Source organism: Channa argus, chromosome 4 (genome assembly GCF_033026475.1).
Source record: "Channa argus isolate prfri chromosome 4, Channa argus male v1.0, whole genome shotgun sequence".
Lineage (NCBI taxonomy): Eukaryota > Metazoa > Chordata > Actinopteri > Anabantiformes > Channidae > Channa > Channa argus.
The window spans coordinates 2,415,779-2,433,678 of NC_090200.1; the positions used below are offsets into that span (position 1 = coordinate 2,415,779).

General features: G+C 40.1%; 1 protein-coding gene across 6 annotated transcripts; it reads left to right on the plus strand.

Annotated features, from left to right (window-relative positions):
* Nucleotides 1–1,520: 1,520 nt before the first annotated feature.
* On the plus strand, nucleotides 1,521–17,773 carry LOC137125454 (uncharacterized). Of its 6 annotated transcripts, none has more exons than XM_067500933.1 (13): nucleotides 1,521–1,657; nucleotides 2,492–4,882; nucleotides 4,996–6,619; nucleotides 6,747–7,010; nucleotides 9,666–10,100; nucleotides 14,388–14,651; nucleotides 14,746–14,997; nucleotides 15,089–15,337; nucleotides 15,409–15,666; nucleotides 15,807–16,109; nucleotides 16,194–16,463; nucleotides 16,670–16,753; nucleotides 16,884–17,773. In XM_067500933.1, exons 2-13 carry the CDS (start codon nucleotides 4,492–4,494, stop codon nucleotides 16,945–16,947), a joined length of 4,458 nt encoding a protein of 1,485 aa, XP_067357034.1. In that variant the 5' UTR covers nucleotides 1,521–1,657; nucleotides 2,492–4,491; the 3' UTR covers nucleotides 16,948–17,773. The 6 variants fall into 6 exon arrangements, with proteins under 6 accessions (XP_067357034.1, XP_067357037.1, XP_067357038.1 ...); XM_067500936.1 differs by having other exon boundaries at nucleotides 1,526–1,657; nucleotides 4,455–4,882; XM_067500937.1 differs by having other exon boundaries at nucleotides 1,560–1,657; nucleotides 4,471–4,882.
* Nucleotides 17,774–17,900: the final 127 nt, after the last annotated feature.

Sequence of the window (17,900 nt, forward strand, 5' to 3'; positions counted from 1 at the left end):
CTTCATTTTAGTATTGTGTCATATTTTAGTGCACTGTTGTTATTGAGAAGAGCAGCCACAGCTTCATTGTACTTTTTATGTGAAATGACACTTCAGCCTGTATCAGTGTCTTTTGTTTGTCTTCAGCAACAACATTGTGGACAAAACTCCCTTTGAGAAACACCAGCAGTTTGAAAATCGGTGAATCGGTGAGTGAAGTGATGTGATAATCGGAGAGAAATTCAAGAAACTATTGCAGTTGTAAAAGTACTGTACTGATACTGTGTTTGTGGCAGTCAGCTCATACAGTACAGTTTTACAGCAGTGTTTCATGATCCTCGTCTCTTTTTGAATATACTGTCAGTTTAAATATACTTTTTATTTGATATTTTTAAACTAATTGATACAAGAGATAATGACATATGACATTTTATAAATAAAATGCTTTGTTTATTATAAACTTGTAGTGATTTTTAAAAAGACAGAAATTATTTTAAAGATGAATCAGTCGTGTAGCCCTGAATGAGCTGATACTTGACTTTTAATGGTATTTTTTTAGTTCATTATTATAATCAGATAATCAGGGGAACAGTGGCTTTGGTTCGTCTTTCTCCAACTGTGCATGTGCAGAACCAAAGGCTGCAGACAACAAGCTGCACACAGCTGAGTGAAAGAATGAATGAAAGTAGAGATTGTTAACAAGTTAACAGGGTGATGCTGCCTCAATAAAAACCAAAGTCAGCGTAATTTTACACAAAGTGTCTCGTAGAAGTCAAAATAAGTCACTTTCCTCTGTGGATTTTTTAAAACGCAGACCGGTGTTGATCAGCTGGAACATGAAACATAAAATAAGTCAGAGGTGGGGAAACTAGGTTAATCTACTGATTTCTCTGAGTAACCTGGTTCCTTAGATCCATGTTAATGCAGCCATTGAGTTCATGAGAAGCCACATGATCCTGAGCTTTAAAAATCTAACTATTTCTGATCAACTCAATTTAGTTTCTAAAGTTTATTCAAAGCAGTATAGAAGGTGTCAGTAATGCAGCTTTTCCACCTGCTGCTGTTACACATCAGAAGAAGCCCACAGCTTCTGTGCCTGGTCCTTGATGTCTGAGACCTGGACATTGTGGTTTGAATTAAAAATCAAAGATCCTTTGTCATCAATCTGAGGCCATTTTAAGTTGGACAGTTTCTTTCTACTTCCTGCTCTGATCCAATTACCTTCCTCTTTGTCTCCGGATTCATGGACACAAGGCTGAAAGTAACAACAGACTTCCTTCTAAACATGGTGGAAAACAGATTTACCAACGTACTGTGCTCATGTACTTGGTCTTTATTGCTACTTTATATTCCTACTTCAGTGGTACTGACCTACTGATGTAACAGCAGGAAGATGTAAGAATCCTGAACATGTGCTGTTTGACAAGAATTACATGAGCTAACAATAATAATGTGTTCTATTACTTTGTAAACGTTAAAAAACAGACTCTGTCTCTCACTTGGTGTTTTCTGACCGGATGCTGCCATCGTGTGGACGATGATGAAACCAAGATTAAACCTTCAGCGGAAAGAGAAACGACCGAACCAGGAAACGAGTAGAGAATTTCATCGGACACACGTGAAGGAAACGTTTGTGTCCCTGAGACATGAAACTCTGTGATATCAGTGCGTGATACAGGTGAGATCAAAGAGCTTTTGAAGCTTTTTCTTTCTTAGATTTGACATAATGATTAGCAGCTTGTGCCTCAAAACACGAGAGGAACAAACCGGGTCCTACAGAAACCGCTGGTTTTACCATAATCAGTGACTTTGACGTAAGAAGACATGATGGGACATTATTTTGAAGATTTCGTAATATGATTCAGCGGCGACCATCCTACGCACTGGGTGCGTCCCAGCAAAAAGTTCAGCGCCAGCTGATGGACAAACGGACAAATATGTATTTATCAATTAATCAGCAAATCTTTCGACTAACATTGGGCTACTTTTCTAACATCTGGCTGCCTGTAGCATGTTTTTGTCCTCACAGTTCTGTATGACTCTGTATGTTACCAAACGTTAACACTGGCAATGCCGACACGAGGACAACGCAGACTATGGAACGTGCAGAGGGACATGAATGAAAACTAACGGTTTAAACAAAGCTGGAGTAACTGTAGCTGTCCCTCAGCTGTAAACCTGTTTAAAAGGCTTTGTGAGGACGACTGGATGAGACGATTTTCTGTGCCGACTGTCAGCACTGACAGTCGAACGTTGTTGAGTGTGACGACATTTTCTCTGCTGAACATTTTTAAAGGGAAACTAGCACAATGCTCTGGATTGTGATCATGAAGTTAATCCACAATTACTGAGAATACAAATGTACAGTAAACCCAGGCTCAGAGACATTTGACCTAATATTACACACATTCATCATGTCCCATCAGCATTAATACAATTCTCTATCAGCCTCCCAGTTCTTTCAGTGACTATGTACAGGCTGAACTTTCATACAATCTTTCTTTACCTGCAGACGCTGCATGAGAAAGTCTTAACCAGCCATGACATCGGCTTCATCCTGCCGACAGCTATGATCTGAATTTCTGGTCCAGTTCTTTACCAGCAAACAAGTCTTTTTACTGGCAGTGTATTACATGTCCTTTTTTGTCCACTGTCCCCCCATTTCACAAAGACACAATCAAGTGTCCAACAAACAAACTAGTGGAGCTGCTTTAAATTAAGCGGACATTTCAACATTCCTGTGCTGCTTGGAATTGACCACCTATGATACATATTGGCACTTTAAATAGGATTTAATTTCTAGTGCTAACTGCTAAGTCTAGCAGCTAATTACTAACTCTAACTGGGGTGGCTGTAGCTCAGTTGGTAAGGCAGTTGACCATGGACCACAGGGGTGGCAGTGGTTCAATCCCTGCTCCTGGCTACAAGTCAAAGTGTCCTTGGGCAAGACACTGAACCCCAAGTTGCTCCTGGTGGGTCAGGTGAGCACCTTGCATGGCAGCCACCGCCATCGGTGTGTGTGTGAATGGGAAGCTACATTGTAAAGCGCTTTGGATAAAAGTGCTATATAAGTGACTATTTACCATTTTAACTGTTCATCACTAATATTGTTAATCACTAATGCTTTTTAACACCTCCAGCTCATAGACTTATCCCCTTTGCAAACAGATTCAGCTTTACATTTTTGTGTTCATTGTTCTTATGCACATCTTTGGCACCATAACATTATGTTCATCTCAGCTCTGGCTGCAGTGTGAAATTCTTATTAAAGCAAATGCAACCAATGTTACTAAAGTAAATAATAGTGAAGTCCTGGCTCTTAACCATCTCCAAAGAACTTCTGTTAAAACTAACATCTTTACAAGTGAGCTCTAAGTAAGTTCAGAACATTTTTACAAATGTGCGCAAAAACAGCAGGAAATGTTTTGAACCTTTGAACCACAACTTCTCAAAAAATGTAAAACTTCTGGCCGTGGTTGACAGTCGCCATCTCGTCAGCATCTCTCGCTTGGTCCCATCTTTGTGTCACCAGCCAGGTCCAATCCAAATTGTACTGACAGAGGTGGCAGATAATAGCAATAACAGTGATGCTAACAACAGAGGTTATTGTAATAGTTTGTTTTGTTTGTGGAAGAAACATATTTTATTCTATAGTTTGTTTAATACTTTATTATATGTATATATGAAGAGCTGTGTGTCATCAGCATAGCAGTGATGGGAAAGGCCATGTGAGCAGATAATAGGACACAGGGATGTAGTGTAGACAGAAAAAAGAACAGGACCAAGAACTGAGTCCTGTGCCACACCAGTATATGAGGTTATGAGAGTTAGAAACATGCCCCTACCAGGATACTTTGAAGGTTCATATCGATAATTAAGACTGAGGCTGGAGCAGATCCAGAGATGCCCAAGTCAGAGAGTCCGGACGAGAGGATTTATTGGCGAGTGAGGGTAACGGATCTGAAAGTATAGTTGTGGCAGTGCAGTCTCTCTATGGTCTCCTCCTGTGTCAGTAGGGCAGAGCGCAGTGCAAGAGGATGTGTTACAGTGTCAAAGGCTGAAGATTGAGTAGAATTGAGACATAAATCATAAATAAATAGAAATGGGGAAAAAAACACAAAATAAAACACAGAGGACATAAAACTGAAAGCATCAGACTCCAATATGTTTTAAAACCCAGGGGGAAAGAAGCACCTGGTGGGTAGGCTGGGATTTGATCCTGCAGACTGCTGCATCCCATCCTGCTGCTCTACCCTGTTGCTGTACCCATTGAGCCACTAGGCTTCCAAATTCAGTAGTTCACTAAAGTAGGGCAGTGCCAGTCCTTTCAAGCCTGCACAACAAAAGTCTACATCATAAAATCTATTTAAAATTGGACCAGATTTTTAGACATTTTAAATGATTAACATGTCACAAATGATAACTTGATTTAATGTTTTGTTTAACCTTGTATCTTGGTCTTCGGATCACTGAAGCTGGGTTCTTGTGCAGAACATACAGAGGTGAGGACACATGGCTTGTACATCTCAGTCTGCTTCGGATTACATCAAGAGGGCCAGACTTCACCTAGTGAGAGAATTACAGAATCTCTCAGTGATCGTGGAAAACCTGTACCAGCAAAGAGTTCTCAGTGATGAAGAGGTCAGTAAAATACAGGCAGAGGCTGATGACTATGATAAGACCAGGAGAATACTGGACTCCACCATAAAAAAGGGGGAAGAAGCCTGCTATAAGTTCCTCAGGATTATTGATATAACAAGAAAGAGGACTTTAGGGAGACCATCTGTCCTCCCTGAGAGTAAACCAGTACCTTCCACTGAGACCAAGAAATTTGACCTTCACCACTGGATCAGCTGCTTTTCTTTCAAGGACGAGACAAAGATGGAAACAAACTACTTACAAGGTATTTGGAAGCAGAATGCTGAGTGATACCTACAGTGTAAATAATGTATTATGTGTTAGAGAGTGCGATCATAGCATTTTAAGGTACATTCCTGTATTTTTATTGTATTTCAGGTTCAAAGCAGAGCCACAGATATCAGGACCATCTGAAGTCAAAAGCTCTAAAAATATCACGTGACTTTTGGATGGCCAGCAAGAATCTGTTCGAAGAAAACAAGCCTGACCTGTCGTACACGTCCCTTGTGTTAGACACACAAAAGAACATTTCTCCATCTAAAATAAAGAAGTTAAAGAGCAAGAAAAGCAGGATGAGTCGCCCTAAAAAGCTGAGGACATATGTCCCCGAGGACAAACCAGAAATTTCCCCCAGAGACCTTCTGAAAACAGCTAAAAACATCCTGGTGGTTGGTGAACCTGGAATTGGAAAGACAGCACTTTCTCTTGAAATGTTCAAAGTCTGGGCAGAAAGAGACAACGAGGAGCTAGATTACATGTTTTACTTTGACATGAGACAAATGTCTGAAAACCCAAAGAACTTGGAGGATCTTCTTTTTAATGTGTTTAGTGAACCAGGTGAAGGCAAAGAAGAGGTCTTACAGGATATAAAGAAGAACTCAGACAATGTCACGATCATTTTTGATGGAGTCACAGATCTCTCTTCATCTGTGGTGCAGAAGCTCGTGGACAAAGACCTGCTACCTGATGCAAAGATCATCATAACGTGCAGACCAGAGGATGAAGAAGACGTCTTTACTGAGGACTTTCTCAGAGTGGAAGTGAAAGGCTTCAGTGAAAAGACCATCAAAACATATTTATCTGCAACGCTGGGTGAAGAACAGAAGAAAGTTTCGAGCAACCTGGAGTTGTTGACTCTTTGCCACGTCCCGATGTACGCGCTGATGGTGGCTGCCTGTTTTTCATCCCAACAGTCTGCACAGCCATGTACTGTCACTGAAATATACATTAACATTGTTCGTTTAAGCCTTCAGATGAACAGCAACAGAACAAAAACCAAAGACCTAAACTCCTTCATCACCAACAAGAGTGAGGAAATACTGTCTTTGGCTCAGGTTGCTTTTCTTGCAACTGAAGGAAGAACTGTGAATTTGACTGAACTGCCTTGTGAAGACATTTGTGTCCTTTCCTTCCTGAAACCTCTTGTTATCAAAGTTGCACATACTGAGACAATAACCAGATATGCTTTTCTCCACTACACAATTCAGGAGTTTTTTGCTGCAGTGTGGCTCTTGAAGAATCCTGATAAAATCAAGGACATTTTTCAGCAGTGTCTCACTGAGGACAAGAAACACATGAAACATTTGATCCCCTTCATGTGTCGATTGTTGAATGAGAAGAGCCCAACTTTAATGAAGTGTCTGATTCCAGCTCAGGAGCTCAAGACTACATCCAACTGGTTCTTCAAGGAAGCGATAAACACGTTTTTCTTTTGTCTGTGTGAGGAAGAGGACACTGAGGACAGTGGCCCTGATGTTGACATACTATTCCTATGCCAGTGTTTGTACGAGTCCCAGTGTCCTGAAACATGCATCTACTTTCTGGAGAAACTGGACTATCACCTGGATCTCAGTGGACAGACACTAGATCCTTACCCCTGCTGTGCTGTGTCCTATGTGATCGCACAGTCCAAGGAGAAGAAAATACGGCTGAACCTCGAGGACGTAAAAGTCTCAGATAAAGGAATGAGTCGACTATTTGGATGCCTTCAAAATGTCCAATGGTATGTGTGAGCAGAATGTAAAATATTTCTTCATCTTAACATCATTTAAAAGCTGTGGCACCTTGTTGATTCCTTATTTTAATGGTCAGAATGCTGTAGTCATCTCCCATTTGTCTCCCGTTTGTAGGTGTGACCCTCTGCCACTGCAGCTTTGGAAGATTTTCCTTCTCAGTGAAGAGCAGATGGATCACATGAGCTTAATCAGACTTGATGGAAACCAGTTGCACCTTCCAGTTGTGGGTAGAAGGCAGCTGTTTGAAAGAGCTGTTAAAGTAATGAAGAAGATTACTACTAAGGTTAACGTCTGTCTCTACTGGGACAGGGAAGCTCCTGACTACCAAGATCTGTGTGAGTCCCTCTTAGAGGCTTTGCCGCACATCAACTCACTCAGGTATGTAGCTTTTTCTTTGTATATTTGATTCCACAAAATACATTTTCATAATTTTGTAGGGATGTAATGATACCAAAAACTCACTTTGATATTAGCACAATAAAACATACACAACAAAATATTTATAACATTATAGATTAAAAAAATAAATAAATAAGATGAATTGAATCAAAGTTTTGCTCCCCTTCATATCAGCCTGTCAAGTGGCTGTTTGGTGGTGGAACTGCATGTCGATACTTGGTGATGGCACAGCTAGTGTCAGTACTGTGCTGCAGCAGGTGCTTGTTATTCAGGGTGCACTGAACAAGCAGTTTCATGATGTGACCACATCTGGGATCAGTTTATGTACTGGAAGATTTAATATTCTGTTTATTATCTGTGTTTAATATCTGTTTGATGACCAGTGCAGCTGTGGCAATTAAGCTATGGTGATGTGTAGTAAATCTTCAGGTGATCTGGGCAGGAAACAGGAAGGTTGAGATGGATGGAACAGGAGAAACATGATGGCTGAGGTCAGGTGGTAACAAATGGTTGAGCTGGTGAGACAAAGAGGTTTAGGCTGAGACACCAGGGTTATTATATTGGTTACAGAGGTAGAGACAGGCAGGACAGATAGTCAGGCAACAGAGAGGCAAGCAGGCTGGAAAGTCTCTTATACAAGCAATATAGAGAAACAATCATACAAGGTACTGTGGGGAGAGCTGGGTATATACAGCCAGAGGCACAGCTGGAAATGATCAGCACTGATTGAAGCTGAGGTGACTACAGAACAGGAAGTGTGTGCACTGTTTAACAACTAGGAATATGGTTTACTGCATGAACCGTGCCTGAACCACCCAGAGTGCACTGAAGCATTGAGGCAACTTTTTATTTGCAATATTATGACATTACAAATATCATTATATACCTATAATTGTCTGTGGTTTAGATGGTGCCTTTTAAATAAGTACAGGTGTTAGACAGTCTCCACAATAAAGTTGTAAATTCATCCAGCTAATATGCTGTTTTTCATCATCAGAAGTAACAAAAATGGGCAATCAATGTCTAAAAAGTGTGAAATAATGAAAATAAATTACATTATTTAAAATTACTTAAATTTTTGCTAAAGAAACATTTGTACTTGCTGAATTTGCATTAAATATAATGATGAAAGAAAATTCTTTGTTTTGCTCATTTTGCCACTTTTGAATTCTACTGTATTTGCAGTGTTCCAACCTCACAACCCACCTGTCTTCTAACTTTAGCTTAACTGCCCTTATCAGCTAGTGACAAATGACATCTGTTATTTGGGTCTTCTTCATTTTCTTCAGTAGGAAATGAGGCCTTGGGGTTTTCCCTCTAACAAAATGAAGTGGTGTTATCCATGAAACAGCCAAGTTAGTAATAAGTGGAGCAGTGGAGATAATGATTTCATATAATATGTTATGAAATTTAGATGCAAAGATTTGTGTACTATCACTCACGGTGTATTACTGTAAGTTACTGTGCTATGTGCAGAGTGGTGGGATGTGTCTTTTATTGTATTTTCTATATTTTAAGTATGGCAGGTTTATGATGCATACAGTTTTGCCTAGAGCCCCAACAGACTCTAGCATCGCCACTGAGCACAGGCTGGCAGACTCCAGTGGAGCTTCCAGAGTTTTCTGCTCTTGGGCTGCTACTAGAAAAGTAGCAGGAGCAGGGGTCCTAACAACATTAAAAACTGCAATATCACACCCCATCTAGAACAAACCTCCCATGGATCCTGACGTTATGGCAAACTATTGTCCAATCTCCAACCTTCTAGTTCTGTCAAAAGTCTCGGGAAATGTTGTCTTAGCCGAGCTTCAGGATCACCTCAAAAAATAGAATCTGTTTTCAATCTGGCTTCCGACCCTCCCACAGCACAGAGGACAGCCCTGGTCAGGGTCACCAGTGTCTTCCTGAAGGCTGCTGACCAGGGCTCCCCATACCTTCTCATGCTTCTGGATCTCACAGCTGGGGTTTCATGCAGTCAACCACAAAATCCTCCTTCACATATAGCTGGATTTTCTGGACCTGCTCTAGATTACTTCAGGTCCTTTCTCACAAATAGAGCTGAGCATGTGGCCCTGGGGGATGCTACATCGCAGCCCCATTCGGTCATCTGTGGAGCCCCAAGACCGACCCTTTTCAACCTCTACATGCTGCCACTGGGCTACGTTACTGGCAAGCATGGAGTCTCATTCCACTGCTACGCCGATGATACTCAGCTTTATTTGATAGTGAAACAGACCTCTCCGACACTTCCATCAGCTCTCACCTGCTGCCTGGAGGTGTGGATGTCAGAGAACTTCCTTCGACTGAACCGCACCAAAACTGAAGCCTTTCTGATTTGTGCCCCCCATCAGCTCTGTTCCTCCCCCATTAACAATGAAGTAAACCATAGAGCATCATTTTAAGTTATTTACTAAATACATTTAATTTGCTCAGTCAAAACCCTGTAAATCTTTTCTTTGTAATTTTGTCAATTAATGATTCAAGCAAATTGGGAAAGCACAGATTTTTTTGTTTTTGTAATCTGAATTTGTAATCTAACAGTCTGTAATATAAGTGTGTAGTGTGCATTGTATGAAATAAAATGAAGACAGAAACTGACCATATGTTATCAATTAAAAGTCGTTATTTATTTTACAGGTTCAGCATGACCTACAGACATTCAGGAATCCAGGATGAGGACAAACCCCATAGGGAAGTAGAGAAGGAAAAACATAGACTGTTAATGGATTTATGTCTTCAAGCAGCACTTGAACAAGGAGAACATTTTCACAGTGTAGGAAAAACTCTCCACTCATTGTTTTCTGTTAACACCAGCTTTGATTGCATCCTCCTTGATTTTTATGAACATGTCAAGATAAAAGGGGGTTCAGATGTTCTTCAAAGATTGAGGCCAATTTTCCAGTCATTTCCTACAGTCTGGTCCATAAACCTCTCAGAGAGAAAGACCTCCATCCTCCTGGAAGTGCTGAAACTACAACCAGAGAAGAAAACAGTGAAGCTGAGAGGATGGTCAGATGAAGAGAGTGAAGTGAGGAGTTTCCTACAGTGTCTGCCTTATATCTCACAGCTCAGGTAAATGGAACATGATTTAACTCTACAGTGAGTTATGCAAATGTTTTATGTTGCAGAAGTTCTAACATCATCTTACTAATGAAATGATTTGTAAGATTAGTAATTTACTTAATTGGTAGTTTGATATTTTGTATTTGTGTATGATAAGTTTATAAAATAGGAGTCAAATTTAAAACATCCCAACAGTTTCTAATCTAAATTAGTTAATGTCAACTTCACCTTGATCAACTGTAGCATTATAATGGTGTGTGTGTGTGTGTGTGTGTGTGTGTGTGTGTGTGTGTGTGTTCTCAGACTGATGTTATTCCAATAAAGTCTAATATCAAACATACACTGACAGTAACTTGTCTTCATGAAGATCAGTGACCAAACACACAAAGCAAAGATAGAATGAAATGTGAAGAAGAATAAAAATGTAAATGTAATTCAGAGAATGATGTGAATCCAAAATAATAGTATCTTTAAAACAGTTACTGAAACCAAAGAGAAGTATGTTCAGCTGCCTCTTAGTTTCTAACTATAATGAACTTTACTGACCATGATAAGATTTGTACCAGTGAACAACAAATGAAGAGTTCAGACACCTTCAGTATGAATCATCATCATTTTGTGTCTCTACTCACACATGTAGTTCAACGTGATGGTAGTTTACACATCAAGAGCAGGATGAAGCATTGCATGATGGGAATTGTTGTACAACTACTGGACATGATAAAGACTTTTAGATGTTTTGCTTTGTAATATATTCATATATTGTTCATGTCTGATAAAACTCATCCACCAAGTACAATTACATTTCATTTAATACAGGACATTTACAAGCTAATATCTGTTCATAGTGTGTGTTTGTTTTTTTAGTAGCTGAGATCAGATATTCACAAAATGTTTCTTTCTCACTGTTCCAGTTTTGATCCTCAGTCATCAGATCCTTCAGAAGAAACCAGGATCTTTGTGAATCTGTTCTGTGCAGCAGCAGAGAGAGAACAGCAGACAGGAGAGAAGATACTGGAGCTGTTATCATCAGTCTGCACATATCAAACATTCTTTTTGGATGAGAGATACTTTTTTGATGATAATGATAGAAAACATCAGTCTGATTTCCTGTTGGATCTGTTCTCCCATGTGAAGGACTATGAGACTAAAAAAGGTCTGAGAGTTCTTCCATCATTACTGTCAGTTTTCCAGTCAGCTCCTAGAGTCTGGTTCATAAACCTCTCAAAGAGAAAGACCTCCATCCTCCTGGAAGTGCTGAAACTACAACCAGCGAAGAAACCAGTGAAGCTGACAGGATGGTCAGATGAAGAGAGTGAAGTGAGGAGTTTCCTACAGTGTCTGCCTTATATCTCACAGCTCAGGTAAATAGAACATGATTTAACTCTACAGTGAGTTATGCAAATGTTTTATGTTGCAGAATTTCTAACATCAGTTTACTAATGAAATTATTTGTAAGATTAGTAATGTACTTAATAGGTAGTTTGATATTTTGTATTTGTGTATGATAAGTTTATAAAATAGGAGTCAAATATAAACATCCCAACAGTTTCTAATCTGAAGTAGTTAATGTCAACTTCACCTTGATCAACTGTATCATTATAATGGTGTGTGTGTGTGTGTGTGTGTGTGTGTGTGTGTGTGTGTGTGTTCTCAGACTGATGTTATTCCACTAAAGTCTAATATCAAACATACACTGACAGTAACTTGTCTTCATGAAGATCAGTGACCAAACACACAAAGCAAAGATAGAATGAAATGTGAAGAAGAATAAAAATGTAAGAATTCATCCCTGCTAATAGAAAAACATGACGTTGAAACACAAATGTAATTCAGAGAATGATGTGAATCCTAAATAATAGTATCTTTAAAACAGTTACTGAAACCAAAGAGAAGTATGTTTAATGACTTTTAGATGTTTTGCTTTGTAATATATTCATATATTGTTCATGTCTGGTAAAACTCATCCACCAAGTACAATTACATTTCATTTAATACAGGACATTTACAAGCTAATATCTGTTCATAGTGTGTGTTTGTTTATTTTAGTAGCTGAGATCAGATATTCACAAAATGTTTCTTTCTCACTTGTTACAGATTTGATCCTCAGTCATCAAATCGTTCAGAAACAACCAGGATCTTTGTGAATCTGTTCTGTGCAGCAGCAGAGAGAGAACAGCAGACAGGAGAGAAGATACTGGAGCTGTTATCATCAGTCTGCACCTATCAAACATTCCCTTTGGGTGATGATGATGATCCAGAATATCAGTCTCATTTCCTGTTGGATCTGTTCTCCCATGTGAAGGACTATGAGACTAAAACAGGTCTGAGAGTTCTTCCATCATTACTGTCAGTTTTCCAGTCAGCTCCTAGAGTCTGGTTCATAAACCTCTCAGAGAGAAAGACCTCCATCCTCCTGGAAGTGCTGAAACTACAACCATGGAAAAAGAAACCAGTGGAGCTGACAGGATGGTCAGATGAAGAGAGTGAAGTGAGGAGTTTCCTACAGTTTCTGCCTTATATCTCACAGCTCAGGTAAATGGAACATGATTTAACTCTACAGTGAGTTATGCAAATGTTTTCTGTTGCAGAAGTTCTAACATCAGTTTACTAATGAAATGATTTGTAAGATTAGTAGAGTAATTTATTTAATTGTTAGTTTGATATTTCGTATTTGTGTATGATAAGTTTATAAAATAGGAGTCAAATTTAAAACATCCCAACAGTTTCTAATCTAAAGTAGTTAATGTCAACTTCACCTTGATCAACTGTAGCATTATAATGGTGTGTGTGTGTGTATGTGTGTGTGTGTGTGTGTGTGTGTGTGTGTGTGTTCTCAGACTGATGTTATTCCACTAAAGTCTAATATCAAACATACACTGACAGTAACTTGTCTTCATGAAGATCAGTGACCAAACACACAAAGCAAAGATAGAATGAAATGTGAAGAAGAATAAAAATGTAAGAATTCATCCCTGCTAATAGAAAAACATGACGTTGAAACACAAATGTAATTCAGAGAATGATGTGAATCCAAAATAATAGTATCTTTAAAACAGTTACTGAAACCAAAGAGAAGTATGTTCAGCTGCCTCTTAGTTTCTAACTATAATGAACTTTACTGACCATGATAAGATTTGTACCAGTGAACAACAAATGAAGAGTTCAGACACCTTCAGTATGAATCATCATCATTTTGTGTCTCTACTCACACATGTAGTTCAACGTGATGGTAGTTTACACATCTGTCTTCTCAAGAGCAGGATGAAGCATTGAATGATGGGAATTGTTGTACAACTACTGGACATGATAATGACTTTTAGATGTTTTGCTTTGTAATATATTCATATATTGTTCATGTCTGGTAAAACTCATCCACCAAGTACAATTACATTTCATTTAATACAGGACATTTACAAACTAATATCTGTTCATAGTGTGTGTTTGTTTTTTTTTAGTAGCTGAGATCAGATATTCACAAAATGTTTCTTTCTCACTGTTACAGTTTTTATCTTCAGTCATCAAATCGTTCAGAAACAACCAGGATCTTTGTGAATCTGTTCTGTGCAGCAGCAGAGAGAGAACAGCAGACAGGAGAGAAGATTCTGGAGCTGTTATCATCAGTCTGCACATATCAAACATTCCCTTTGGGTGATGATGATGATCCAGAATATCAGTCTGATTTCCTGTTGGATCTGTTCTCCCATGTGAAGGACTATGAGACTAAAGCAGGTCTGAGAGTTCTTCCATCATTACTGTCAGTTTTCCAGTCAGCTCCTACAGTCTGGTTCATAGACCTCTCAGAGAGAAAGACCTCCATCCTCGTGGAAGTGCTGAAACTACAACCACAGAAGAAACCAGTGAAGCTGACAGGATGGTCAGATGAAGAGAGTGAAGTGAGGAGTTTCCTACAGTGTCTGCCTTATATCTCACAGCTCAGGTAAATGGAACCTGATTTAAATATGAAGAGTTTTGTTCTAAAATAACTCCTGGTCTTACTCCAGTACATCATGGTCCAACCCACTTACTCCAAACTGCAGTATAAAACATTTATAACTGTTTATTTAAAATGTAACATGGTTTATGTCAAAGATTTCAATAACAGCTAATAATCATAGTATGATAGTGTCACAGATAATGAATCACACACTGACCTTCTACCTTCAATGTTCGGTTTGTGTTTGCCTTGAATTTCTTACCTGATAATTCATTTTACACCAGCTGGTTTCTGTTTCAGTTGCTGTTTTACTTTTGTACTTTGCTGCTTTCACAGTTCATCATAATGTTGTGTTTCAGCTGTGATCCAGACTTCTTCCAGAGAGTGTGTACATCCATGTGTGTCAGATCCAGAGAGGAGGTCCAGCAGCTGGCCTCTCTGCTGCAGCTGCTGGGCTTCACCCTGACATTAACAGGATACTTACCCAGGAAAACCTGCTGCTCTGTGGGGAGAGTTCTCAGGGTTTGTGGCTCTAAGGTGGATCTCATCCTGACACCCAGAATGATGTCGGTTAGAGGAGCCGCTCACCTCTTTAGACGTACAACACAACTACACAGTCTGAGGTCTACGTTTATACAATCACTGCTTCTGTTCCTACAGTAACGTCTTTTAAATGTCCAGTTAGCAGAGACATCATTCTCTGTCTTTGACTTTCAGGCTGTCCAATGACATGGCCATGCTGCTGTTTCAGTGGATAAGAAGAGGAAGAGTCGTCTGTCTGTTGACTATCGAAGAACTTTGTCTTGCTCCAGAGACGCTGCAGTCACAAAGAGGATCACTGAGGGTTGTCAGTAGTTTGGCGTCTCTGCTGAGATACTGGACAGTCAGACATTTAGACCTGACTGAGTTCTGTGTTTCTGCTCAGTGTCTCTGTCCACTGCTGCTTCATGATGGTCCTCTAACTATCAAGTAAATGTCTTTTCTGAGCCTCATAAACACACTGAAGAATGAAAATGAAAATAAATATTATTACTTAATTCTGAATGTATTTATCCTTCAGACTGAGGGATGAGGTTTTCCAGCAGCTACTGGTCCTCCTCCATGAAATCCAGGACAAAGACTTGGCCTGGTCTTTCTTGAGTAAAGTTGGTGGAGACCTGACCTCCTACTGTCTGAACTGGGAGCTTCTCCACTTTGTGCTGCAGTCGTCAGCTCAGACCTTCACTGTGAACCTGAGGAAGAACCAGTTCTTACAGGAGAACGTCACACGTCTGCTGCCCTTTCTGGATCGGATCAGATTTAAAAGGTGGTGAATTAGTTTTTAACAGATACAAACTAAACAAAGTGTCCTGATAAATACTGTGAGCTCTGTGTTTTCAGGCCCGGTCCCAGCTTTGTGCTGGCTGCCATCAGACAGGTCTATAAAACTCAGGCCAGTCACCTCATACCCAGTTTAGTGAGGTCATTGGATCATGTGATCAGCCTGACCTGCAGAGAGCTGGACTCAGTGGACTGTGCTGCTCTGATCTTCACCCTGAGACACAGTGACAGAGTTACACTGAAGCTTGTGTGGACGTCCATACCAGCAGAGGAAATACAGCGAATCGTCTTCACGCTGGACAGAGTTTCTCACCTCAGGTCAGACATCAGTGCTTGTTTCTCAGTCCTGTACCTGTATCAGTTCTCTCCAACAGACAGTTTAATGTAGTGCTGATAAGAGTCAAAATGAACATTGAATAACAATAATCTCTGCATTAATGCATCACTGTCTCCACCAGTGTCGACAGGAATCTGCTGCTGAGGTTCATCCACTGCTGTGCTGCTACTGACGTCCAGCAGGAGGCAGCACCAGGTCTGATCAGGTCTCTGCAGCACAGGTTGGATCTGTCCTGCTCCTCCTGTGTGGAGCTGCCAGATCAGGATCAGACCGAGACTCTGAGTCTGTCTGCTGCAGACTGCAGGTCCATCTCCACCATCCTGACACACAGCAGCCAGGACACACAGCTGGACCTGCGAGACTGTGAGGTGGAGGACAGTGGACTGGACCTGCTGTTTCCTGTCCTAAACAGAGTCCACCTCAGGTGGGAAAGAACATTAAATGACCAGAACCACTTTAATATTTCTGCATCCTAACAGTTGTTCTTTGCTCTGTTTGTCCTGTTTAGAGCCAGTAAAGCCGTCCTCCTCCAGCTGGTGTCCCTGGTCCCTGTGAGCAGTGAGAGGGACTCAGTGAGACGTGCAGAGTCCCTGTGTAGAGCCCTGGACGGAGAGCTGGACCTCAGTCACACCACACTGGATCAGAGGGTCTGTGAAGCTCTGGACCTGATGCTGGACTTCTCTGAAGGACTGACAGAACTGGACCTTAGTCACTGTGATCTCACAGACCAGCTGCTGCTCACATTCATCAAACATCTGCACAAAGTCCACGTCCTGGAGTGAGTCTCACTGTAAACATACTTGTGTGTACATTGTCCTGTATAGGATGCAGTGTTGGCTCCTGCTGAGGTGGTGGTGAAGTAATAATGTATCAAATCTGTCTCATAGCAACAGGCGGAGTCAGGATGTGACGCTTAATAACCAATAACATCAGCTCCTCTGACTTTAATGACGTAAATCTTTTGTGTTTGTGTCCATGTTACAGTCTGAGTCACAATAAGATCAGTGATGCTTCGACTGTCAGGTTACTGCAGCTGGTCTCCATCAACTCCTCCATCACCACAGTGAGGTGAGCAAACATTAATTATCATATGATTAATGGAGACATTTCTACTCCTTCACTTACAGACTGATCATTAATTATCTCAGTTCCACATATTATTCAGTTTGTATCAGTGACTTTTGTTCTGTTTTTTTAGACTCTTCAGCAACAACATTGTGGACAAAACTCCCTTTAAGAAACAGAAGCAGTTTGAAATGTGAATCAGTTTCAGTGAGGAGATGATCAGGGAATAGCTCCATCTTTTACTGAGCTGTGGAAGCAAATATTACAATAGTGCAAGTACTGCAGTATCTTTATGATTGACACCCTGTGATCTCATAATGCTTACACCATGTTTACATCATTTACCAGATTGTTCTGTTGGGAACAGCAGTGAATATAATTTTAAATGGAACTGACTTTTACATAACTATGTGATCAGTGTTTTCTTACAAAAATGAGCTATTACAACATTATTACATTGTTTTTTCTGGTGACACAAAGAAATTTTGCATTGATTTCTTTCATGTCTGAAATCTGAAATAGTTTTATGCTCAAATGTGTATTTGTTAGTAGTGTGTGTTATGCACTCAGTTGTCTTCTTCTTAATGTATATCAACTATAAACTAATCAATTTATTCCAACAGAGCAGCAATAATTATTACTTTTTATTCTGACAATGTTCCGTTTTTGTGCATTGTTTGGACCTGAACCACCACACACCTGAACAACGTTTTCCCCAAGTACAATTACTCCCTTCAACAACCAGTTCTGCAGGGATTATATGTTATGAAGCAAATTTACAATTCTGTACTTGCATTTTTAAACTTGCCTGTATGTGAATTGTGTCTGTCTGTCTGTGTATGTCTCTCTTGGTCCTGAGATACACTGGTGACCTGTCTAGGGTGGACCCTGCCTCTCGCCCAATGACAGCTGGGACAGACTCCAGCCCCAAGCTGTTACGGATAATGAATGGATGGATTTTTTTCAAATGCGACAGTTTATAAACTATGATGTTTTGGTAAATTAAACTATTTTCCTATTTTCCTTTGGGCTGTTCCCTTTCAGGAGTCTCCACAGTGAATCATGTGCCTCCATCTAACTCTGTCCTCTGCATCCTCTTCTCTCACTACATCCATAAATCTCCTCTTTGGTCTTCCTCTAGACCTCCTGC

What these genes read in the sequence shown, in the direction of transcription:
- LOC137125454 (XM_067500933.1), top strand. Translation starts at nt 4,492, where the DNA reads ATGGCTTGTACATCTCAGTCTGCTTCGGATTACATCAAGAGGGCCAGA. An exon ending in CCGCACATCAACTCACTCAG is followed by an intron (nt 7,011 to 9,665) that starts GTATGTAGCTTT and finishes TTTATTTTACAG; the next exon opens with GTTCAGCATGACCTACAGAC. An exon ending in CCTTATATCTCACAGCTCAG is followed by an intron (nt 10,101 to 14,387) that starts GTAAATGGAACA and finishes GTTGTGTTTCAG; the next exon opens with CTGTGATCCAGACTTCTTCC.